This window comes from Alosa sapidissima, chromosome 17 (genome assembly GCF_018492685.1).
Source record: "Alosa sapidissima isolate fAloSap1 chromosome 17, fAloSap1.pri, whole genome shotgun sequence".
Taxonomy (NCBI): Eukaryota; Metazoa; Chordata; class Actinopteri; order Clupeiformes; family Clupeidae; genus Alosa; species Alosa sapidissima.
The window spans coordinates 31,174,963-31,200,899 of NC_055973.1; the positions used below are offsets into that span (position 1 = coordinate 31,174,963).

The window sequence follows — 25,937 nt, forward strand, 5'->3', positions numbered from 1 at the left end:
CAAGACATATTTCTCTTAAGATCTATAGGCTATTGAACCCTGCATTGGCTTCACTGTTTTTTAAAAAAAAAGATTTCTTAGTAGGATTCTGATCAAGGCATTGACTGAGCCACTAACATTCCTTTCATGTTTCTGAGCCACTCCATGTTGCTTTGGCTTTGTGCCAAAGGTAATTCTCCTACTGGTGGGCAAAACATCTCCCAAGCCTCAGTCAGACAACTGATTGATTACTCTTATGATATTGCGAAGGATCTATTTGAATGTAGGCCTAAGAACAATATGTAAAACTGGTCATACAACTTCCACTTTCTTCAGTGCAGGTTGCAGGAAATCACTTGGCATATTTTCCTGTAGCCTATAGTTTCAGGAAAATATAGAAATAGAATATATTTAAAAGAAACATTTATAATAATTTAGGTTACTCTCTAGTTAATAAGTATCTTTTTATAATGATGATGAAATTTGGTTTAAATACTTTTGGAGCCGACTGAAGCCTATATGAAACCTATTCTAGGCAACAACAGAAAATCTGTTCTTCTATTGTCATAGACATCTTTCAACTGCTTTCAAGTTAAGCCACAAATGATTCTACCTCTGACAATTTTGACTTAGAATTACCCTTTATTCTATTGGCAAACGGCTAAAGAAAATGTGCTTGTTTTCTGTCCTAAACAGAAAGTCAAGACACCGATGCATTTCATAGCCTGCCTGGAAGAACTGGTTTAGCCTACAGTAGGCCAGTGGTTCTCAACCGGCGGTGTCCAGAGGCACACTGATGTGCTTTGAGGCAGAGTGACGTGCTGTGGAATTTTGAGCAACTCAATGCATTTTTGTAGCCTGGGTTAATCATCAGGTTGCATAAATGACCAAGTCAATTAGTTAAGTTAAAAACCTCAGTCAGTTAGTTAAAAACCTATAGTCAACATTATAGGCTATGAGCACATGCCTACCACTGTTGTCTCAGCTCATGAACGCTACAGAAAAAAATATGGGCATTACGAGAAACACCTCTTATAGCCTAATAAAGTGTGTGACATAGGCTACTTTAAAATCACTGTAGCCTAAATCATAAGTAGATGTGCCTTGGCGTTTTAGTTTGGTCTTTGGTGTGCTTTAGCCCCAAAAGGGTTGAGAAACTCTCTATGCAAAGCAATGAGTTTTTTACACTCCGAGTCCCAGCTATGGCGAAAAGCAGCAGGACTGTTAACGAGCGTCACAGATCAGAGTACGCAAGTAGCTTCTACGCCTGCGTGGTCTTAACGCTACGTCAGCCTTCTACCCAAAGACTTTTCGCAAGAGATACGTGGTCAGAAACATCAGCCAAATTGTCAACATCTGTCACAGCACAGGTACATAGAGATGACTTAATACTATTCTAAGTGTTATTAAGTGTTTTTGAAATTAGACTGTTTATTTCTGTATTTATGTCTGTCTGGAGGCCACAGATAAAATGACTATTGATATCGTTTTCTAACCCGTTAACGTTAGCCATTCAACGTTAACGTTAACGTTAGCTGTTAACGTTAACTTTTTTGTTATGATCTTGCTTTTTTGACAAACTTCTAAAGCATTCGTTTTACTCTTTTAGCATTGATTGTAGGCTATGATTAAATGTTGTGTTATATTGTTTTACACTGCTAATGTTCATAATCTTAAAAACTATCTGAACTTTTTACGTTGACGTTAGGCAAATGTTCAGGCAAAAGTAAACCCATGAAGTAATATTGCCTTTGGTGATGAGCAAGTGTGTTTATCACCATCTAATCTTTTAACATCATTCAGGAAACTCCACTTTACCACCATGGATCAAGTAATGCAATTCGCGGAGCCCAGTCGGCAGTTCGTAAAAGATTCCATCAGACTCGTGAAAAGATGCACAAAACCCGACAGAAAAGGTTAGTAGCCGAGGACATCTAGGTATTTACATATTAGGTCGTTTATGTGACGATTATTAAATGTCTGCTAAAATACGTGTGCTAATGTGTGCAGTGTGGGTAACGTGCCTTATTATGAGGAGGACCTTCACACTTCTCAAATTCAGAAAAGTGGTAACTTATTAATAGTGTTAGCCTATAGCCTATCTCCCAAATCATTGAAACTAGCTTGGCATCGATGTCAAAATCCTAATCTCATCACCTCAATCTCCTTCACCAATTTGATTGAATCACTCGGGGGTGGGGGACGTGTTTGTTGGAGAGTTTTGGGGTGGGGTTTGAGTAGAACAGCGAGTAGCCTACTACATAATGTTACCTGTCTGTTGGGTGAGGAGAAGTTATCTACACAACACATGATGTTAATCTACAGGTACTTTGGTACAAAGGACAGGCCTGCATTACTGCTGTTTACTACCAGCTTCTTCAAACCATAGTTACAGCGCTCATGGTCCAAGATATTGTAGTGGGAGATTTACTGCTGTGAGCATGGAGCAATACCATGCTGTGACGTTTAGGTTCTGCTTGAGGTCCTTACCAAATAAATATAATTTTACTGATAATTACTGTTAACGGTGATGGTTCAGCCCCCAAATTAGTAACCTGTATGAGCATTTCTTTAATGAAAACATGGCAAAATACGGATTGAAGTGCTGATTACAGTTTCTCCCATATACAGTAACAGAAATAGACACAGCCACCCCATAGGACTTGAGTAGAGACAAGTGAGGCCAATTTGAGCCCCTTTTCCAGGTGAAGCCTTATTGTACTGTGTGTGCATCCTCAGGGTGAAGCCTTATTGTGCTGTGTGTGCATCCTCAGGGTGTAGCCTTATTGTGCTGCGTGTGCATCCTCAGGGTGTAGCCTTATTGTGCTGTGCATCCTCAGGGTGAAGCCTTATTGTGCTGTGTGTGCATCCTCAGGGTGAAGCCTTATTGTGCTGTGCATCCTCAGGGTGAAGCCTTATTGTGCTGTGTGTACATCCTCAGGGCGAAGCCTTATTGTGCTGTGCATCCTCAGGGTGTAGCCTTATTGTGCTGTGCATCCTCAGGGTGAAGCCTTATTGTGCTGTGTGTGCATCCTCAGGGTGAAGCCTTATTGTGCTGTGCATCCTCAGGGTGTAGAAGCATAATCTTAGTCTCAAATGAAAGGTAACACATTGAAGTTTCATGCTTGTACTTGGATTATACTTCAGGGGTTCTGATATGGAATGACTACACTAAATATGGAATAATTACAAAAAAATATAAATCTGTATCTATTTTTAATTAAATTGGTGGACTACACATCTGCATAACTAATATTGGATCAAATGACATGAATATACAATTTATATGGATTCTTGTGAATATTTCAAGACCCAATATGCTATATCTAGCATATTGCTAATTGCCCTCGATGCTTTCCTAAATAGCTTATCTGTGGACTTTCCTTTAGACTGCCTTTGAGTTTCTTATCCAGAGAATACGGTTACTTCTTATCCAGAGAATACGGTGGGGCTCGGAGGGGCCTCGGAATCCTTTGCCTTGGGCCTCAAAGTGTCCAGGTCCGCCCCTGCCAGTCACACAATGTTGTATTTCTCTGGAAATGGAAATGATTCATATAAAGGCTTAAAACGCTTTAGATCAGCGTTTCTCAAACTGTGGGTCGCAGAGACATGCCACGTGAAAAACAGGAGTTTTATTTTATTTTATTTTTTATTTGTAGCCTAGGCCCAGGTAGCACCCAATGCGCAATGGACGCACTGTGTTATTCATAGGGAAGCGCTCGTGTCAAGGCAGCTTAGTTAGTCCCGACCTACATGAGATTTTGAACGTTGTTGTGAGAGTGATGAATTTCATCAAAACCCGGTCCTTAAAAGCGCGTCTATTCTCCGCACTTTGCGAAGAGATGGTAGCTGACCAAAAGGCTGTACTGTTTCAAAGCGAGGCAAGGTGGCTTTCCCGAGGTAAAGTGCTGTCGCGCGTGTTTGAGCTCCGAGTCGCCTCTTCTTGGAGGAAGAGCGCATGTTTGAATCTGCAAGCACGTTCACTAATGAACATTTCTTGACGAAGCTGGCCTATCTTAGCGATATATTTGATATATCTTAGCGATACATGAGTTAAATGTCCAGTTACAAGGCAAAGACAAGCACCTCCCTCACCTAGCAAATAAAATTACTGCATTCACCGAAAAAACTTTAGGTATGGGACAGGCGCCTCGATCGCGACAGTATTATGCCTTTGAGATTTCTGAGCGAAATCGCTGAAACGTCTGATTCGGGAGCCTCTTGTGATTCCCATGTGTTAAACAGTAGGCCTACATCACATCCCTGCAAAGTTTATTATGACCGCCGCTAGCGAAGCGGTCATATAGGGATTGTCAAAGTTTTTTTTTGTTTTTTTTTTCGTCATCTACTTCCTGAATTTTTGGTCAACGATACCCGGGAGACCGAACCACCGGGGCACATGAAATTTGGTGAGTATGTAGCCCCACTAGACTTTTACGGAAAATGTTCGTTTCGTCCCCGGGGGCCACTCCCCCCCGTGCTGGGCCCCCCGAACCGCAAAAAAAGCAGTTTTTCCCTAAATAACTACCTGAACCGTGGCACTGAGGATGAAGAATCTTTTATGGTATGTTGGTCTCAAGGGCCCACATCAATCTGGCCCATAATCACTCATTTGTGATTTGCACCCCCCCGGTAAAAAATGAAAATGCAATATTATTCTGCTTTAATCGCCCCTATCTTCAGTTAAGATGTTCAGAACTGCACCAAATTTTATGTGTATGATTGACCTGGCATTCTCTGGGAGTATGCCAAGTTTCGTAGAATTTCATCCATGGGGGGGTCTAAAAAAATTAGGTTTTGTGTACATTTAGTGACTGTACACTCATTGGCCTGTAGATGGCGGTGCACACATATACACATGCACACACACACACAGGCACCTACATACGGTACCTACGGTATTAGAACGGCCGATACATAATTACAATTACATTATGATACATAATTACAAATTCAGTAGGATTAAAAGAAAGCCAAAATAAATATTCGTCATCATCATCATGGCTGCATTTCCAGTATTGGCGATAAGTAGTCGTTTGTCCACTAGATGGCGCATCGTTGCAGTGAGACGTAATTTTGTTGGAAGTTAAAAGTGGGTTGGAAAAACAATGGACGCTTCCTACAAGGACTAGTTTACCGCAGAGAACGTCTAATAAGGATAGGATGATGTTCACATGAAATGTAATTCCCATTTCTTCTTGAAGCCGAAATAAATCTGAGGATGTTTATCGGACATGCTTGGTTTTTACTGCAGGTACGTTAATCTTATAATATCAATAAGGACCTAGGTAATGTTACCGTTAGCGTTGATTGAGTGATTGAGGCCAATTTGATTGATTGCATTTGTAGAAAACTATAAATGCGGTTATACCAAGCAAATTGATAGCAGCACTGTAATTGTATCTTTCGACTGTCATTTGTTGCACGTGCTACAAAAATCATTCTGTGCAATGGAAGATTTACCAACGTTACACCGGTCTGATACAGTTTTGCCTATACATGCGTGAGACTGAGATGCTTGTTTATTTTGTTTTAAGTGCGTGCAGGGTGTGAGAGGGGAATCGATGTGCTTTGATTCTAGCTTGGTAGTTGTAGTCTGTGAAATTAAAAAGCACGTGTGTGTGAAGTATCCAAACAATGACACCTTCATTTCATTATGGCTGCTTTAGCAACACACCTTAAGCTACTGTGTAGTGGGTCCCATTTAGAAGTGGCTACTTCATTCGCGCTTTCCTTGACTCATGGAGCTGCGTGAATTTTATTACAACTTTTCGCCACGGTATGGCAGTTTAAGTCCGCTTGATACTGTAAGGCGTAAACCATTGGTTTCCAAAGGAGATTTTATTTGTGTCACCAGCATAGCCTATTGACAATTTATGTTGCAAATAGGCCTACCGTATAAGCCTACCTGTAGCTTAGGGAAGCTAACAGCTTTCTATTAGGATCTAGTTTGTTAGTTACATTGTCATAACTCCCTGATGCATTTTTGCATTTAGAATAGCCAGAGCGTGGATATCTCCATCGGAAAATTAAACGATATCGGGTGCCTATGGACTAGGCTGGGTGAACCCAGCCTGATCTGCCCGCTATTTATTTTTTGATTTCTTAAAAGATTGAGCTTGGTCTGGTGAAAGCCAGACTAGCCATGGACCTCAGTTACACAATGAACATGAATCAGCCTATATTTGCACGAACATTAAAGGACAACAGCTCTTCAACTTTGGCCCGTTAAAATGTGTATGAACAGTCTAGCGACGCATTTCACCAAGGCCCATTTGGACATGTCAGTTATTTGCACCACTGGTTAGATGTAAAACAGCATTTCGTTTCAGACTAGGCTACTGTTACTTAATTTGTGCATTAACAATAACGTTTCAGACTACTGTTACTTAATTTGTGCATTGACAAAAAAGTATTACATGAACTAAAGATGACTAAAATCTTATGTAGAAGAAGAAACATTCACAAAAAATCCATCCATCCAAAAATGACCTTTGTTTTTGATAGCTGTTGAAAACGGCATGGAACTGACAGAGATGTTTTTGTTTATAAATAAATAAATAAACAACATTATGCTGATACCTTTTGCTTTTCCCAAATACAATGTAGCGTATACAGGTGTAAGTGACCTTTCATCAATCCAGTTGCAATGGATGGACTGTGATGAACTGCCCTACTTGTGATTGTTTAGAGATTTTAAAGGTTTTATAACAATGCTACATCTTCTTTGGCTATTCTACAATCTATTCACCTTTTCAGCACCAGTAGGCTACTTTCTGTGCAGCCGCACACACACACTCAGGCATGCCAAACAAGCATACACAAAAGTTTCAAGAGTGGGGGATGGAGTAAAATATGGAGACAAATTGAAGTGTGATTTATTTTCGCGGAACGGATGTACAGGACTAAGCGGCGGCCATATTTTGTACCGCTATGCGGTACATCTAGTTTCAAAAATATTTCCCAACCAGCAGTGCTCTGTATGACTGGATTATGGATCCATTTAATGCAGCATGTTGGTATTTCATTGAATATATAGTACAATGCTGTAAAATGGCCTATGCTTCCTAATATGTTGCTGGAAAACAGAAATATGTGTGTTATTATGTATTTATTTATTTATTATTATATCTGCAACACCAGCAGATTTTAACTCTGTTGAAGAGGATATATTTAGAACTTGTCATTATTTCAATAAATTTCACAATTTTAAGCTTGACCTACCACTTTCTTAGAGCGATGAGGGACAGGTGGGGCTCGATAATGCCCCCTTGATCAAAGTGGGGAATGAAAGAAAACGTTTGAGAACCACTGCTCTAAGGAGTGACTCAGAAAGTCACGCAGACAACTGTCTCACTCTCAAGACACTAACTTACACTAACTTATAACTCACAGGGTACTTAGCTACACAATAACATAATGGGAATTTGTTATCTAGCTCATTGGTTCCTTATACCTTATATAGCTTAGGAAAGCTAACAGCTTTCTATAAGGATCTAGTTTGTTAACTACCACAGTCACGAGTTGAGTCGCGATAGTCTGTCATTTTTAAAAAGTGGGTCCCCAGAAAAAAAGTTTGAGAAACACTGCTTTAGATGTAAAGTTATTCGCCGTCAAAGTGACGGCAAAATTAACGGGGGTCAATGGAATGCTAGGTCCAGATGAAGCCATATTGGACTCAGAGCCTCCTGTTGGGGCTGCGCTTTCCGAACGTTCGCTTACCATTGCTTGTGCTAACTTGGTTTCTCCCTGCAGGTTTGTGGTGTTGTGAAAACTAGTAATGGAATGATATACATTCAGTGTGTACTGATGAGCCAGAGGGACTGTACAGTGGTTGGGTTTTACTGATGCATCTTGGTGATCCAATTTGTGTTGTAGAATTCCAGAAGATTGCCATGGCAACAGCGATTGGATTTGCGATTATGGGCTTCATTGGGTTCTTTGTGAAACTCATCCACATCCCCATCAACAACATCATTGTGTAAGTACCACTCATCCACATCCCCATCATCAACATCATTGTGTAATTACCACTCCACCAGCCAAGACATCATGTGAATTGTTTTATTGTTATTAAAAATGTTAGAATAGAAAAACTACAGTGTACAGTATCAGTACAGTGTCTTGATTTTCATGTTGAGATCAGTAGAATATACTAAAGTGCATATAGTATTTCAAACTAGACATAATACACGAGATTGTTCTAGCATTCAGTACATATACTTTAGTCCAGACTAGTATCCCATGGTGACTAACACACTACTCCTCTCTTTGTCTCCACAGTGGCGGCTAAACTTCTGCTTGGCGGCTAGACCATTGCTTGTGCTAACTTTTTTAAACTATGATGGTGACTGAATGGGATGAATGATTTCTACGTTGTGTGTTTGTGGACAATTTGTTAATAAATAATCCTTGGGGAAAATACCTATGGTATGGCATCCGTTCTTAAGTGTGAAGGCACTTGGCAGACGTTCCATTCAAGTCTGAATCCCCTGGTGGAGCAGAGCGTTGGCTACTTCATGTGAATGCCCATGCTCCACAGAAGGGGCTTATCTGAGGTCACAGTCACAGGTCTCCTCCCCTCGCTTGGGTCGTGGGGCTCGTAAGTGTTGGATGTGCTCACCAGCCGTCCAAACTCCAGCACCTGGTTGTCTGCAGACAGAGATAATGATGATGATGATAATGATAATGATGATAAGTATGATGATGAACAGGGGTATTACTTTCAGGTATGTGTAAGTATAAGTATAAGTAAGTATAAGTATACTCTATACTCTTTTGATCCCGTGAGGGAAATTTGGTTGTGAATTAGTGAAACACACTCAGCACACAGTGAGGTGAAGCACACACTAATCCCGGCACAGTGAGCTGCCTGCAACAACAGCGGCGCTCGGGGAGCAGTGAGGGGTTAGGTGCCCAAGGGCACTTCAGCCGTGGTTCGGGGTTCGAACCGGCAACCCTCTGGTTACAAGTCCGAAGCACTAACCAGTAGGCCATGGCTGCCCCCAAACTGGTGGTACTGAGATCAAATTATTTTATGAGCAAAAAAAGTGAAATCAGTCAGTAGAACCAACTGGCGGCTCTGATGTTGGAGTTTGAGTTGCACTCTGCTGCCCCAAACCAAAACAGAACCTAAATGAGACTCAATCTGTCACTGCATTAGAACTTTTCTCACCTTTAAAGTCAATACACTGACTTCTGTGTTTTAAAAACCTCTCCACAGACTAGAAAACAACTCGACGGCATATGTGCCCAAGAAACCCCAATGAACCTGGCGATTTGCAACACTTCTCCCTCTTTTCTTTATCTGTTTTTTGCCTTTGCTCCCCTGGGCTCGGAGAATAGAGATGCCAAGAGCTGGTGTATTGATGTTCTCATTAGTGAGTCCCCCCAGGAAGTGGCCTCACATACCCTAGTGTGCGTAAGCGCCCCGCGGCGCTGGCATCCCCCCATTCTGTCTGCCGCTCGCTCGGTGGAAAGCCCAAACGACGTCGGACCGCTCCGCTGGGCGCCAGCGAGAGTTCGGCACCCTCCCACCCCACCCCCCACCCCCCCCCCGGCCCCCACCACGTTTTGAACCATCTGCTTCAAAAAACGCAGTCATTATGTGTGAGCACTGGGCATGTAGAGCATGAAGTGCCCAGTGGATCGGCCCGTCCTTTCAAAACAAATATTCTTCTGCTCTTGGCAGCAACGAATCGGCTTTGGACATGAATAGTGGGAGGACTTTAGAACCTTGGTGGTCGAGGAGAGGAGGAGGGGGGTGGTGGTGGGGGGGTCTATTCCCTTTACACAAAGATGACTTCCCACAGTCTCCTGCATTGATTACTGAGCCATGGGGGGTTAGGGGGGCAGCCTGGGCTTGTGGAGTGAATAGAGTTATAACCAAATGATGGGGGTCAGAAGGTTGCCATTTGAAGTTCATTTATTTATGCAATGTAACTTCAGTTTGGGTTAACTCCTCAAGTCAGCAATAATGATTAAAAATAGCACAACACAACACTGTCACAGGCAGAAATGTCATATAGTAAATATTCAGGTAGCATTTGACCTGAGGGTTGATCAAATACCAGACATCACAAACAAACAGCGACCCCTAGTGGCAGCAATGGGTACTGCTCCAGCTTTGAATGTTAACGACATCCTGTCCACTGCACTTGTATTCAAAGATAATCTGTCAGTCCAAATCAGCATATGGAAAGTGACACACTGGGGCCGTCTGCTGGGATAACAACATGATGGGACTTATGTGCTATTTGCCCAAGCCTTTAACCAGCCAGTCATATCAACACTCTACTCTACTATTGATACTCCTTAAAGAAACTGTTTGATTCTTACAGCCGTAGACAAAGGAATGTGAGCTTTATAAATGCTTTTAATATATTAGATTGAAAAAAGAAAGGAGAGCAAATAACTACAGCAGAGAAGGTCGTGTGGACCTCAAAGACATTTAAAAAAAAAGGCTTTGCACTCCTAAAGAAACAGGATGTTTTGCTGGAAGACAGAATGGACACAAAGGAGCAGAAGCAGAAGCTTTGCTTTATCAGTGGAGGCAGTGGAGGGAACGATCCGTTTCCACCCTGAGCGCATGCTTTCCAAAGCAGAATATTTTCCTGCAGCTTTTGGGCACAAAGACACACCACTGCTGAGCCACTAGGGGGAGCAGAACGCTCCCACATTAGAGAGCAGCTACAGTGGAAGAGCCTTGTGATGCAACCTCCCAGATAAAACAGTCCATGAAATACATGCAGCAGAAAATCAGCCCTGCTTATTCTACATGGAATACGGTCATCTCCAACGTGAAGTTGGCATTGAAAGCCAGTTAACAGGATTCATTGTGTGTGTTGGCTGGGTCTGTTAGTGAGAAATTCACAGAAAGAAAGAACGAGTGAATCCACAGATGAGTTTGTCCAGACGTATTGGTGCATCTAACTGAAGAGAATTACACATTCCGGGAATATATGTGAATATAAAGATTCAGCTGCATCTCTAAAATGGCCATAAAAACATCAACCACCACAAAACCACAGAAACCAATCATTCAATGCTTGGAATAGCTGCCTTGCTAATGAAGCTCTTCAACACAGCCTCCAAATGCCCCTCTATGCCTCCCAGGCCTTGTGTAATCAGACTGGAGAGGTACCCCCCCCCTTTCCCTCTCTCTAACTCTCTCTCTCTCTTTTCCTCTCTCTAACTCTCTCACTCTCTCTCTCTCTCTACAGTTTTTTTCCACTGCTTACACACTAAATCTTTGCTCGTCACACAATTTTCTAAACATGTCTTCCAAACATCATTACCCCACACCAAATCTGCAAAACCATACACTAATTCTCAGTGTTTGACTCAGTTTTCAATTTACTAAAACACATTTTGCAAAACACCACACACAATTTTCTACCTAACACACAACAATCTAACAGGAAGTAACTTGATTTTGTTTTTCAAACAACCCATCAAAATGCCACACTAAATCACCAGTGCTTCACTCTCTCTCTTCACATGTGTAAACACTCATTACTTTACTGAACACCATCCAATCATTGCTATGAATAGATACTCTTTATATAGGTATAGGCCCTTTCAATCTGCTCAATTTCCGGTTTAAATATTCAGAACCAATGCAGATACTTTGAAAAGAAAATTACAGTAATCGGACTTTAGCTTACAGTAATGTTCTACAAAAAGTTGACTTTATGTAAAACTTGTCTTTTTACTCTATTTTTGTTTGTCCCCATGTTACCATTAGCTCAATACATTTTTTCTGTGCCTCCAGAAATGCCTTAGGAACGCTTAGGATTGTTTGTTTCTGCAGTTGAAAGGGTCTATAAGCCTATGAATACATACTGTACACTGTGAGTATTGAAAATGTGTGTAAACAGTTGTAAAAAAACTGTAACTCTCTCTTTCCCTCTCTTTAACTCTCTCCCTCTCTCTCTCTCCAACTCTCTTTAGCTCTCTTTAACTCTTGAACTTTGGACCCACAATGGCTGCCTTGCACTACTCCACTTGCACTACTCCACTTGTACACTTGCACACTTTGCAACTTGTTGTTGTTGTCCTATTGTCCTGAAAACACAACACTTCTGCTTGCACCACTATACAACTTGCTTACTTAGGTCAAACAGAACTACCTCAGCCATTTATTGGCCTGACTTTGCACTATTATATTGACTGTCTATGCACAATTGCACAATTTCAACCCATTTTTGCTGCTCTTATTTCTTCATTGTATGTGCCTTCTTATTTACTTTTTATTGTTTACTTGAATGTTATGTTTGTCTGTGGACTTAATTGGTAAAATATGTCTTGTCTTCACCGTGGGATAGTGAGAAACTTTCGATCTCTTTGTATATCTTGGCATGTGAAGAAATTGACAATAAAGCAGACTTTGACTTTGAACTCTCTCTTTATAACTCTCTCTCTTTCCCTCTCTCTATAACTCTCCAACTCTCTTCCCTCTCTCTCTCTATCCCCTCCCCCCTCTCTCTCTCTTTCCCTCTCTCTCTCTCTCTCCGTCCTCCCTGCTCAGACAGGAGAGCGGATTAGCAGGAAAGGGGATGGTGTAGGATGGGAGTGTGTGTATGTATGTATGTGTGTGTGTGTGTGTGTGTGTGTGTGTATGTATGTGTGTGTGTGTGTGTGTGTGAGAATGTGGTGCTTTGTCACCCAGCAGGGTGCCAGGCTGAGGATGAGTGTGTGTGTGTGTGTTTGGTGGGGGTGGGGGTACACGACAGATGGGTCGCTCCGTTGAGCACCGCATCTTTGCAGGAGGAAAAGTGCTCTACCCTGCTGGCCAGTGGCATTCCCAAAGACCTGGACCTGCCTCTGCACGCCACGTATGATAATAGTTTGATAATAGTGTGTTCATATCTCAGGGGTGAAAATGATATCTAAACACACACACACACAAAACCCTTAGTTTTATTTTTGTAATTAGGCTGAAAAGCATCAAAAGTACACTAACTACTTGTAGTTTGGGCAATCTGAGATTGCTATAAAACTGAACTAATTGGCCACTAATTTGTGAATTTCAGTGCACTGATTTCACAGTGAGAAAAACATTCCATTGCACTCACTGCATAGTTCCTGTCAGCATCTCTTTTCCCCAACAAATGTGCCCTTGCACTTTAAAGGAAGTCAAAGTCAAAGCAAGTAGTTTCTTTTTCATTTATTTTTTGTCTCTTATTTTAATGGACGTCCTATCTTGCTCAGGCGCTCCAACAAGAACACATCCTTGCAGGAGAAATAAAAATGTAAGAAATAAATGCAGCTCCCTTAAAAGCGTCCTTAATCCCTTTCTGGTGCCTTTGGTAATCCCTAGTCACCGAAGGGCCGCAGACCGCCGAAGCGTCCCGTGCTGAGGATCTGGCATATTGTGCTTTCCCCCTCCGAGTCATTTGGCCTCGTCAGATTAGAGTGGGAGGAAAAGTGAAAAAAAAGACTCAGACTGAGCCAAAGGCGTTTGTGTAACAGGCACCGCTGTCTTCTGAAGCACTTGGTTCAGGGTGGCCCTGCTTAGAGGGAGGCGGCCACTAATCGCATTCATGTGCCACATCGCTCAGTTTGCAGAAGCTTCATTAGTAACCGCCTCCCCCTGCTTGATACTGATCGATGACTGACACGGTGACAGGAGCCAAAATGGATGCTCGCTCCTTCGCTTGCCCTTCTTGCTCATGGATAACAATGAAGCTATTTGCGTGCCGTAATTGACACTTGGGCTATTAACTTACGGATACAATGTTTGCCCAAGAAATCACTCATGGCAGCTTCAGATAAAGACAACCGAAACTTCTGCTGGTGTGCTGTGGTTGCCGTCCACAACTTTTTTAATGCAATATTTTTAATGAAATATTCCAATACAGATGCTTTGCTTTTTATCAGGCAACAGCGCCACACTGCAGTTCCATTAAAATCTTTACAGTTCCACAGGAGGGAGTCTAAGAGACAGAAATGCTGATGTTGGTCTACAGTAGTCTGACCTTCAAATACAACATCTCCCTTTTCTGTCCCCGCGCCTGGAGCTGACTGATTCTATCAGGACATAGGAGTGAGGAGGGAGGGGCTAGAATGCATTGATTGTGTACTAAGGTTGAGTGCTTTTTGCAGATCGTTGACTTTTTTTCTCTTCTTTTTTTTTGGCGTTGAGGGCGCAGTGTCAGTGAAGTAGCGTGGCAATAATGTCCATAAATAAAGAAATAAATGTAACAACATCTTGGGTCCATTTAACTGTGAGACTGTCAGGAAATGTGTTCGCAACTTTTGAGCCTGACCTCTGTTGCATCTCACCATGGAGCTTCACTGACGCTCCAAGGTCAAAAAACGAAGAATCTGATAAAGCGTTTTACTGGCCTCTCGCTGATAAAAATCCTGTCATAGCCATTAGCGGTTTAAATGGCGGTGAGTCATTGCATCTGATAAGAAGTGCTTTTAGCCATACACATCGTGTGCTTCTACATTTGTCCCGTGCTTCAGAGAGCCAACGTTCAATAAAACCATTTCTCACCCTGGAGAAAACAAAGACAGTGCAACAGAGGGAGAGAATAAGAAGTCACTGAAGTGCCTTTGGGGAGGGGGACGCTAAAACTGCTTCAACAGGTTGAGTATAAAAAGTGTAGGCATGAAAAATGAATCAATGCCTCTTGGTATCTACGGGAAACAGAAAAATAAAGGACTAGATTTCAGGCGAAGGGGGGAAAAAAGCACTTGGATGACACAATGACACAACAAAAATACGAAAGCGAAAAATTGTGAAACCCCTGAACTTCTGCACATAGAACAAAAAAGAAAAAAAGAGAGATTAAGGTGTTATTTTGCAGCCATATGAGTCCAACTCCCCACTGCACAATTCTGAAAAACCCTAAAGAGTGAGCCATGCACTCAGGGCTTGGAGGGAGCCTGAGCGTTTACAAGAATGACGTTATGAAGATCGTGATGTAGACATCCGTGTTCTTATAAGACTCAGGATCATTTCAGACAGGCAGATGGTGAGCCATTTTCAACTAATAAAATGCAGATCTGTAAAATAAAAATGCAAATTTGGTCAATATTATTGGCATTGATGTTTTTTTTTTTTATCACAGATGATCACAGATATCATTTAGTTTATAGCTTATACAGTCATTTTATGGTACAGTACCTCTGGAATACATAATACCTCTTGCCAATGACAGCAAATGAGAAAGGCAAGCGAGGTTATCTGCAGCCAGGTGTGGCTATCTGCAGCCAGGTGTTGCTATCTGTGTGGCTATCTGCAGCCAAGTGTGGCTAGTGTGGCTATCTGCAGCCAGGTTATCTGCAGCCAGGTGAGGCTATCTGCAGCCAGGTGTGGCTATCTGCAGCCAGGTTATCTGCAGCCAGGTGAGGCTATCTGCAGCCAGGTGTGGCTATCTGCAGCTGCAGACATTTCGGTAACACTTTACTCAAGAGAATTTACAGATCATTTGTTGAGATTCAAGTTCAATAGGTAAAATTGTTGTTGACCACTGAACATAACCTTAACCAAACCCAGCCCCTAACCGTAACCTTAACCAAAGCCAACCCCTAACCGCAACCTTAACCATAACCATAACCTTAACCTTAACCATAACCTTAATAGAGCTTCACTGGGAAAACGTCGCATGAATAACTAAAAGAGGTTTCATTCAGACCAGTCGACTGTCAGTATTCAGGCTCTTCAAAGTGCACAGAGGACATTTTTTAGAAGTAGAAGTGGGACATTTTGAAATGCACAGCAAAAGAAAACTCATGCCTTTTTACTATTTGGTACTGTTTGGTATTTGTTTAAAGTGCTCTATGCAAAGACAACAACAACAACAAAAAAGCATCAATGACTCATTCCTCAGACTGAAGCCAGACTGAAACATTTCCGCACCAGGCCTGAGCCGTAGGCTGATCACTCCACAGCGTTTGTTCAGTCTTCCAGCAGCACTAATGGGGCCAACAGGCCAAGGACTAGACATGCTGCTGTGCTCTCCTCTTTACTTATCTACACCTAATGTGCCATTTTCCAAGAAAAGCTACTTTTGTTCACATTGCGAATTCATTCAAAACACTTAAGACAAGCTGTTTGTCAAATGAGGTGTGCATTTGAATTTGTGTAAGAAAACTACTCCTGTGTCCCCAGGAAGTCAACACCAACCTCCCCCCCCACAGACATCCGCCACCACCTTCTGTCAAACAGATTAACACTCTAAAAGCCTCTCCTGCCCCCAGCCTCTTATGACAATTAAACCCCAACTGCAAACTTCAAATCTGCTGACATGCTCTCTCTAGTTTGGAAAAGGAGTCCAATGTTAAATTGCATTTGGTCCGACTGAATAGCTGTCACTTCGCTGGGGCTGTTGTCTCTTGGAGACGAGCACTTTGTGACTCAACAAAAGCTGTCAGAGCGTTTTCTGGTGAGGCTCAAGGCTTCGCTCCCTCTCCTCCCTCTCGCTCTGTCGTTCGGATGTGCAAATAGACCTACTGGCTATCATTTGACACTTTCTCCATTTCAGCATCCCAAATAGTTTAGCATTCTGCTGAAGTCTCTGTGCTGTATTAAAGTTCCAACACTACATAGAGCCCTAATTTACTGAAGGCTGTAAGAGAGACCGAACAGCATTATTCAGGAATTTCTGTGTGGTGTTTTGACTCCTCTCCTTCTACTGTATCTGGCTAAGAAAACATGATTACATCATTTCACATTTCCACCTGCATGTCAGTCTCATTCCAAACAGGAACTTGTAGTTCATCTCAAATCTCTGTAGATGGCCAAGTGTCTTGTACATTTAGCACGACCAAGCATCACTAACAACCTGCTTGGCATAGCATGGCCAAGCATCACTAACAACCTGCTTGCCATAGCATGACCAAGCATCACCAACAACCTGCTTGGCATATCATGACCAAGCATTACTAACAACCTGCTTGGCATGATGGGAGCCACTGGGTGTCAGTAAGCTCACTATCCATGATGGTTATCTGGGATGTAGGAGAGAAGCTTCACCGTTTCCACCTAATAACCACCCCCACAGCTGGTAAAATCACAGCAATCAATATTTCAACACTAGCTTATGCACATTTGGGCCTTCAGGGAGTAATCAGTTCATTATAATTGACCACAGAGTGATAAATAGTTTAATTAATGTGTCGCACAAATGTGTGGGGTTAGCATATCGGCATGTTTCAAATGGCCACTGAAACTCTGTGTGTCTCAACAGCACTCTGTAATTAGCACCATAGAAAGCCCAAACTGTGGGGAAAACGGGGCCTCGAGTAGATTTCAGCTTCGTTTTACGTACAGCTTGATGTTCCAACAACACACCATTTGGAAACAACCAGCTGTTTGAGCACTTAATGGATGTTCATTTTCACATGTCAAAAAAGCAAAACGCTACCATGCCATTAAGCAATTAAGTCATTTACCAACCACATCAATTCACTCCAACTTTGCATCCTCTATTGCACCACAACATTGAACACTACAACAGTGATTAAAGAACCTTAATCAGCGTTTCCCAATTTACCATGTTTCTAAATTAAAGCCCAAGAGGCAATACACTCTAGATTCAGAATGAATGTGTGATCCGATTTGCATGTGGGCTTTAGCCATTTCATGGAATATATATCTGGCCTCAGCACAGTCTCTCAGTGGAGTAAACCCCTGGATACAGGCTAGACCAAACAGACATTTAAAAAAGTCTTTTCCACAAAAGCGGAGTCCCAAACCATAATCCCCAGTCTGTGTTGTGGCTGGTGGGTATAATAGCAAACTGAGGTATAAGCTGCAAGGTATTTTCCTCTCCTGTCGAACCAGACGCAGGGAATAAAGATTAACATCAGGGTCCTAAAAGGACTCTGGCGACGGCGAGGAAACCTTCAGCTGACCTCGGCAACTGTGCTCAGTGACCACGGGCCCCGACACCTTCAGGCTCTCCCAGGGTTCCGCTAGAGCAAATTACACAAAGGCTTTAATTAAAAATAAACAGGAGGAAATTGCAAGGCCTAATTTTTCAAAGCAGAGGTTTCATTTTTTTAGAGCTTGTTAGAGCAAGCACAAAAAAGAAATCGATACCTTGGAGACATGCAGTGGACGCACTGACTGAGACTGCTGTTTATACATAAAATACAGGGAGAATTTCTCACAGTAAAGCAATGCAAACATATGTCACCCGCATTAGTAGTTGTTTTCTGTGCTTGTAACGTGCAGCGGCGCATCATTTTCAGATGTGGATGATAAAGGTGTTGGAGACGGATGCGCCATTGATCATGCTTAGCTTTATTGCTAAGCTACTATAACCACAACTATAACGGGTCGTCAATAAACATGTCGCTGAATGGAATCTCCCTTCTCTCTGCAAAACCACAAAGTCCTGCATAAAACATCAAAAAGGCACAGAAGCACCAGCTGTCGTACACCGCTACAACCCTGCTTGTTCTTGTGTCAGCTAGTGATTAGAATATTCATTTGCTCCAGCAACTATCCTTGACTTTTTTCCCTGTTTTCTCTCACTGGCATATAACTCCCGTTTTTATGTTCAAACAAATGCATGGACCTATTCATTATGTTTACAAGAGACACTGGCATTTCGGTTTGTCTTTTTTTTTGTTATAGATAGATAGATAGATAGATAGATAGATAGATACTTTATTGATCCCCATGGGAGAATTCAAGAAATTCAAGAAATTCAATTCAAGAAATTCAATTCAAGAATTCTTATCAAGTTTTTTATTGTATTTTATAATTCATACAAGCAACAAACAGAAATACATCTAAGACAACAAATAAGACAACATACAACATTCAACCACATTCACCCCCCCCCCCCACCCCAGCCCAAAAAGAAAGAAATTTCGGTTAATTAAAACAGCTCAAATGATATACCAAGTTAGGAATGAAGATAAAAAGCAGGAGAGTAAGCAGAAAGGGGCCATAAGGCCATGGCTACTATCCCGACATACTGGAGAGTAAGCAGAAAGGGGCCATAAGGCCATGGCTACTATCCCCACATACTGGAGAGTAAGCAGAAAGGGGCCATAAGGCCATGGCTACTATCCCAACATACTGTCAATAAAAGCCATGGCTACTATCCCGACATACTGTCAATAAAAGCCATGGCTACTATCCCGACATACTGGAGAGTAAGCAGAAAGGGGCCATAAGGCCATGGCTACTATCCCGACATACTGGAGAGTAAGCAGAAAGGGGCCATAAGGCCATGGCTACTATCCCGACATACTGTCAATAAAAGATGACCATAAATGAATGTTTTTAGCCTAAGCGCCATGCATGGCCACCGATTTGAGGTGCTTTCCATCTCTGTGCTATAAGCTTCTTGGCAGCAGTAAGGCCTACCAGGAGCCAGCGTTGGTGCATCAAAGAAAGGTCTAGACCGTTGTTTGTCTTCTTCTTTGCACTATGAGACACTGCAGGAGGCAATCCCACTGTGTCTGTAACTGCAAAGGAAGGTCCCCATGTTAATGGTATTCCTTTCATCTGCTAGAGAGGGAAGTTAACAATCGTATAAAGCAACACAGCCTATTATATCAAGCAAATGACCCCTCACCTCTATCAGGGGTAGGCATCTGCAATTAGGACTTGGAGAATGACGGAGCTTTCTTTCAGTTACTTTGCTTTACACTAGAAGGCTATCATCATGTACGTAGTTAAGCTCACATCCCCCATCCAGAGTTTAGCATTTGTCAGTACATTTGTCAGGAGTGAGACATTGTTTTGCACCCACTGAAAAAATGGAACCTGTCGACCTATTCATTAACATTGGTGTGATGGGACGTCAGGGTTTACTACTGGGTTATTTACATTTGCTTTCTGTTATACTACAGCAGAAGTTTTTGTGATGGGCAGTCAATTTAAAGCTTACTGGCAACGTTTGCAGGATGTTTAAATGCACAATCGTAAACATGTTGTGATGGACGACTCAGCAGTTATTTTCTAAAGGGAGGAAACAGCTCCATTAGGTTGGCAAAGAATAGAAAAAAAGCTCAAGTGCAGCATATCCATTGAAAACCGACAGACCTTTGAGCAACACTTAAAAAAAGAAGAAATAAAATGCATTTGTGGAAGTCTGCTCAGATGGTGCAGATTATCTAAATTTGGTTTACAATGTGAGACGCGTGCTCTGCATTGGACTGGATTTGAAAGCCTTGCAGACAGGCGGAGCGCTAAAAGAGTGGAGACGCCAGGGGGCCCAAATGACTGAGCATGTCGAGCTCAGCCAATTACCTCCAGCAGATCTCTTTCGGGATGTGTCTTAAATAAACAGAGCTGGCGGTTAGAAAATTAAACTGACAGCTTTGAAGGCAATGTTCCCAGCCCCCTCCACTCTTCACCCCTATTTTGTGTAGACAATCTGCCCCCCCGCACCCAACCAATAATGGAGGGCGTAATAGAAGGAGGGGCCAAATGTGGGGGAGATCTAGCTGTTGAGGGGTCATTAGAGAGCAAGAACGTCTCCCTCCAGGAGTCTCACCTGCCTCTCTGATGCTGTCAGCGCCATCATGTTTCAGAGGCACCCGACGGGGGAGTGTGTTCTAACACACACACACACACACACACACACACACACACACACACACACAGGCACAAACACACACACACACACACCCACACACAAAAAGGCACACACAAACACACACATAAACACATGTATTCATGCACACAGGTAGACGTACACACAAGGGCATATTGAATGGGGCCCAAATTGAGCACATTCTCTCTGGATGTGCAGCTCCATGGGCCTTGGACCTGCTGCAGCCTTTAAACACAGCGTCCACGGGGGAGGGAGGGGGAGGGAGACACAGGGGCAATCTGGCAGGAAGCAAATAGGACTCGGTAGGATGCGTAGACAACATCACACGCGCCTCTATCCTTTATCCTACACGGCTTTTCCAATTCCCCTGTTCACACATTACGTGCACATACGAGGCGGAACCTTAAAGCTGCTCATTTGTTTCCTGTAACTGGATAGTACGTGCCGACAGTTAATAACACAGATGCACCTCACAACGTGGTCGCCCTTTTGGGGCTTGTCTTCTCACAGTTTTAATAAAGGTCTTCATTTTCTTGTCGGTTGAGCAACAAGACAAAAAAAAAAAAAAAAAAAGCAGGAGCCTTAGTTTGAGAGTTTACAAAAGTGTGGTGCATCATAATGCAATCTCGGTTAGCAGAGTGCTGTCACTGAGAAGCATCCCATGGCCAGGGAATAACCTCTATCAGCCTCGCACAGATCATGCACCCCCCCCCCCCCCATTTCATTCCCTTTAAAAGGGATTGAATAGGCTGGCGTTGCTTCTGTCAATAACCCCGAAGTAGCGTTCAGTAATGCATCCTGTTCGTAGCCTTATGACAACCTTTAATAGTCAGCCTTGATTCCCCGCAATGCCAGTCCCCTTGGGGATAAAGCAGCAACGGCCCATAACGTCGTTCCATTACAGATCTATTACTACCAACGAGCTGCAGGGGCCGCTAAGCCACTAAGGAGCGCGCGTGTCAGCGCGTCTGCTATTAAACAACAGCTAATGAATTGTCCACAACCTCCATCTGGCCTCTCCTCAATGTCATTGTCATTTCTCAAAGAGATTTGCTTCATTTGTTCTACCTCAGCACATCCTAAAAGTCTTTAGAGAAGCCGTTCTAGAGATGGTCTCACATTGACACCAGGGCCGTCAGATGAAACCTGATTTAAAGAAACAATATGGCCACTGGAACACTGGACACAATATGGCCACTAGAACACTGGACACAATATGGCCACTGGAACACTGGACACAATATGGCCACTAGAACACTGGACCAGAGACGGTTGATAAAGCGAAACGATTCATAAGAGGGTAAATTCTGGCACGCTGTGACGTATTCGAAGCTGTCACGCCCATTTAGGAGTCTAGCGGGAGGTCCAGTGTCCATGTATTCCTATGGGAGAAATGAAAATTTTCTCGGAATATGACCAATCCTTTAGCCCTACATTCAGCCATGTAAGTTTTGAACCCATTTTCTACAAGCCACATCTTCCTAATGTGAGTCGCTACCCGATGTGAGTCACGCATGCTCAGATTGATAGGTTTTACGGCAGGGATCCGACTGAAATCCATAAAATAATTAACTTTTCTGTTTCAAAAACGTTTTAGCTATCTAAGATTGTTTGATTGCTAACGCTAGCAAACGCCATTCAAGTGACAGCCTTTGTTGTGCTTGATTGCTTACTTACTTGCTTACTTACTTGCCAGCAGTGAACAAACTTCGTTATGTAGGTCAATTTTTATTGATATTACAGAAGTCTCTCGCTAGCAGGCTACTTCAGCCTCTAATCTAGAACTGACATTAGAGATCATGCTGTGAAAATGTGATGCCTTACGCGAAATAATACATTACTGCTGTGTAGGCTAATGTCATTATTCTGTGGCTAACAGCACTGGTAGTCGCAAAGTAGCAAAGTGACGCATGCGCGACTCACATCCGGTAGCGACTCACATCGGGGAGTGACACACTGGACACAATATGGCCACTGGAACACTGGACACAATATGGCCACTGGAACACTGCCTATGCAAATTGAGGAACACAGAGGTGCTTGTTTGCACTGCTTATTAAATGGCTCTCAAAGTCTGCAGAATATATCACAGTAACACTGAGAAACACTCATAATATGCCAGAGCCGTTACAAATGGCTTCTCATTTTGACCGAAAACACAGTTATTGTGACAAAGAAGCTTTTATTGCCCCCCCCCCCCCTTTAAAATAGAGCAAAATATGAATTCCTTTATCCATTTCACCATGGAGAACCAATCAAGCATGGCAGGGTACGAGTAGTGACCGCAGGGCTGTTAGATTAACTGGACTAATACGAAGCAGTATCAAGCTGCTGAGGACTTTGTGTTGTGTGATTCTGTGGGCCGGGCGGGGGGGGGGGGGCTGAGTTGCTGAAGGCCTCGCTACACACACAAGCCTTCAGGTCAGGCGTCGCTGCATTGCACTCACAGCTAGTCTCAGGACACGGCCTTGCTTTTAGGGGACCCCATTAGTTCATTTGAGAGTAATGCACGAGGCACCGACTAAGACGTCCGCCGAGGGCAGGTGATTACCTCAAACGAGAGGGAAATGAAGGCCCGTGAGGGGCAGCGGCTCCCCCGCCGACGTGCGTGTGCTCTGGGCTCTCCTGATTGGCAGCTACTGTGGAGGCGCTCTGCATGGACAGTCTTATTAGGCTCTCATGGCTCACGTGTGTGTGTGTGTGTGTGTGTGTGTGTGTGTGTGTGTGTGTGTGTGTGTGTGAAAGAGAAAGGGAGAGAGTGTAAGCTTTTTGAATTTAATTCAGTAAGAGTATAAGTAGTACACAAGAGACTCCAGATGACTGACAAGTGTGTTCTACACATGTGTGTGTTCCTCGTGTCATATGCAGTATGTTAGGAAGTGGAATCTTGCTCGTCAGCTCTGTCTATAAATACCAACGGTCGGAGAGTAGTAGACTGAACATTTTAAAAGAAAGATATTTTTTAATACTTCAAAATAACATTTGATAAATGAACCTTACATTTTTCAGTAGCCATAGGTCTGTAGATTTGAACAGAATCCGATGTTGTTGACCGTGCTCAGAGTTTGTTTACCGTGCTCAGAGTTTGGTGCCGGGCTGGTGGGTGCCCTATTTCCACCCACTGGAGCTCCAAGCGGTTTTGTACACGCAGCCTTACAACACTGTTTACAGCTCGTTGAGTCACTGTACAGTACAATGTCATTTTTGGTACACAGCTAATTTAGATACACTTATGGGGTGGATGCCTGCGTTTCTTTAGAAATCCACCGTCTTTAGAAATCCACCGTCTATAGAAATGAATATTAAGTGACACATACATAAAAAGGACGAAAATAGGGCACGGGTAGAAATAGGTAACTTTCCGATAACATCAAAAACTAAGAGTATTGTATTTGGTTGTAATCATTCCTTATGCAACACGACTTGTTCTCAAATGTCCATATAAAACAAACATCCACTTACTCTTACACTGGTTAAAAGATGGGGATGGGCTGAAAGCTTCATTAATCTCAACTTGGACCATTTTAAATAGCAAAACCCGACTGAACGATCTTTTCTACAAAGGTTCTAATACCCACTTATTATTATATTATTGTTTAATTATAATTGTTGTACTGTCAGACCCCAAGAAGAATAGCTGGGCCAGCTAGTGGGCATCATATAAAAATAAATGTCAGTGTAGCCCCTGGCATCTGTCTTCAATCAGACCACACAAACTGGCACGGTTTTGCACATTGCTAAACACACACCTTCTAGAGTTATACGGGTCAATAAATGAACAGCGCTGCAGCCTTGAGGTTCATCCACGCTTATTTAACTTTTCAAATCACGACTCTATGCAAATTGGGGGAAAGGAATCAATTTCTAACCCTAATCAATTAGGCACTCTGTGGAGTAATGATACAAGTCTATGGAGTAAAAGGAAAACGTGCTGTGAGACTCTGTTTGTCAATGTATTTGGAAAGAAAGTCTCATTGATGATTTCAACATTTATACAGAGAGCTCCACCAGGTGTGTGTGTGTGTGTGTGTGTGTGTGTGTGTGTGTGTGTGACTCGAACATTTCAACTAAAATAAGCCCCTGGGTAAGAACAGCAGAACACCTCACAGGCTTGCTAGTGAGGTTTAGTATTTCTCAGATGATTTATTCATCAGTCAGCATACTGCTGCACTGTTTTCATCATAAACAATATCAAACGTCAGACAACATCGACAATTCCCTCTGAACTCATGCTACTGGAGATATTAGCTGTTCAAATCAATAATATTAAAGAGCTCTGGGATCCTGCCACACAAAGCTATTGTCATCTGGGGGGGGGGGGGTAAGTCTTAAGAGGTAAGTCTAGAGGTCCACTGGCCAAATGTTATGTCAATGTTAATATGGGTACAGTCTACTCAGTGAAGCTCTGCAGCTCACCAATTCATAAACCGCAATGGCTGCAAAAGCCTTCTTATGGAGCTACTTCCCACCTAAAACTGCTATGTAAGCCCAATGACAATGATAAACAACTTCATTCATTCTATGGCAACTGTGGGGAGAGTAAAACTGCCGAGAGAGGCAACTTCATGTCGGTGAGTTCCGACACATTGTTATGAGGAAAAAGTAGCAACACAGTGAGATGTTTCATTTGTGCAGCCTTAACTTGCTTCCTGGAACAAAGCGAGACATGATAATTAACGAATCAGACTAATGCCATTGTGTTAGCGCAGCGGTCACAGCACTTCGTTTCCCCCTTTGGTTCTTCTGCGTCTGAGCATGACTGGAGTAGAGCGCCCGCGCATACACACACACACACACACACACACACACACACACACACACACAGCAGACCACGGCGCACCCACACATACAGACACACACACACACCATCCAGACTCTCCAGAAGTGACGCACACGCGCATACACACACACACACACGCACCCGTGCACACACACACACACACAGCAGACTGAGGCGCACCCGCGCATACGCATACACACACACACACACACCACACACACACCATCCAGACTCTTCAGGAGTGACGCACCTGTGCGCACACACACACACACACACACACAGCAGACTGACTCTCCAGGAGCGGTGAGCTGCTGCTTATCTGCAATAAGAGGCTGGTGGAGGACGATGGAGAGCTGACCCTGTCCGCAGAGACAGTCCTGACCTCCAGAGGGCGTCGTCCACTTCCTCTCATCACTGCGGAGGTGTGGGGTGTGGGGCGGGTGAGGGCTGCAAGGCCAGACTGTCAGGGCCACAAGGTCCGAAAGGTTTCGGGCAGCCAGCCGCAAATTAGCATCCCGCCAGAGATGGCAAAAGTACTCACTTCCAGTACTCAAGTAGAAGTACAAATACTTGTGTTAAAAAATACTCTGGTAAAACTAGAAGTACTGATTTAACTTCTTTACTCAAGTAAAAGTAACAAAGTACAG

At 43.0% G+C, this 25,937-nt stretch overlaps 2 protein-coding genes across 5 annotated transcripts in view; one reads left to right on the forward strand and one right to left on the reverse strand.

Moving 5' to 3' along the window:
• Positions 1–1,233: 1,233 nt before the first annotated feature.
• Positions 1,234–8,403, forward strand: sec61g (SEC61 translocon subunit gamma). 2 transcript variants are annotated; one of them, XM_042067240.1, is made up of 4 exons: positions 1,234–1,349; positions 1,783–1,895; positions 7,858–7,960; positions 8,263–8,403. In XM_042067240.1, the coding sequence occupies exons 2-4, from the start codon at positions 1,802–1,804 to the stop codon at positions 8,270–8,272; spliced, it is 207 nt and encodes a 68-aa protein (XP_041923174.1). In that variant the 5' UTR covers positions 1,234–1,349; positions 1,783–1,801; the 3' UTR covers positions 8,273–8,403. The 2 variants fall into 2 exon arrangements, with proteins under 2 accessions (XP_041923174.1, XP_041923173.1); XM_042067239.1 differs by having other exon boundaries at positions 1,282–1,375.
• tpk1 (thiamin pyrophosphokinase 1) overlaps positions 8,030–25,937 on the reverse strand; it is a 63,525-nt gene continuing 45,617 nt past the window's right edge. For 2 of the 3 annotated variants that reach the window (XM_042067232.1, XM_042067233.1), the window contains exon 9: positions 8,030–8,631. In XM_042067232.1, the coding sequence (XP_041923166.1) occupies positions 8,492–8,631 (140 nt within the window). In that variant the 3' untranslated portion in view covers positions 8,030–8,491. Of the gene's footprint in view, positions 8,632–14,790; positions 14,995–25,937 lie in introns of those variants that run through there. The other variant, XM_042067234.1, reaches the window with a different exon arrangement.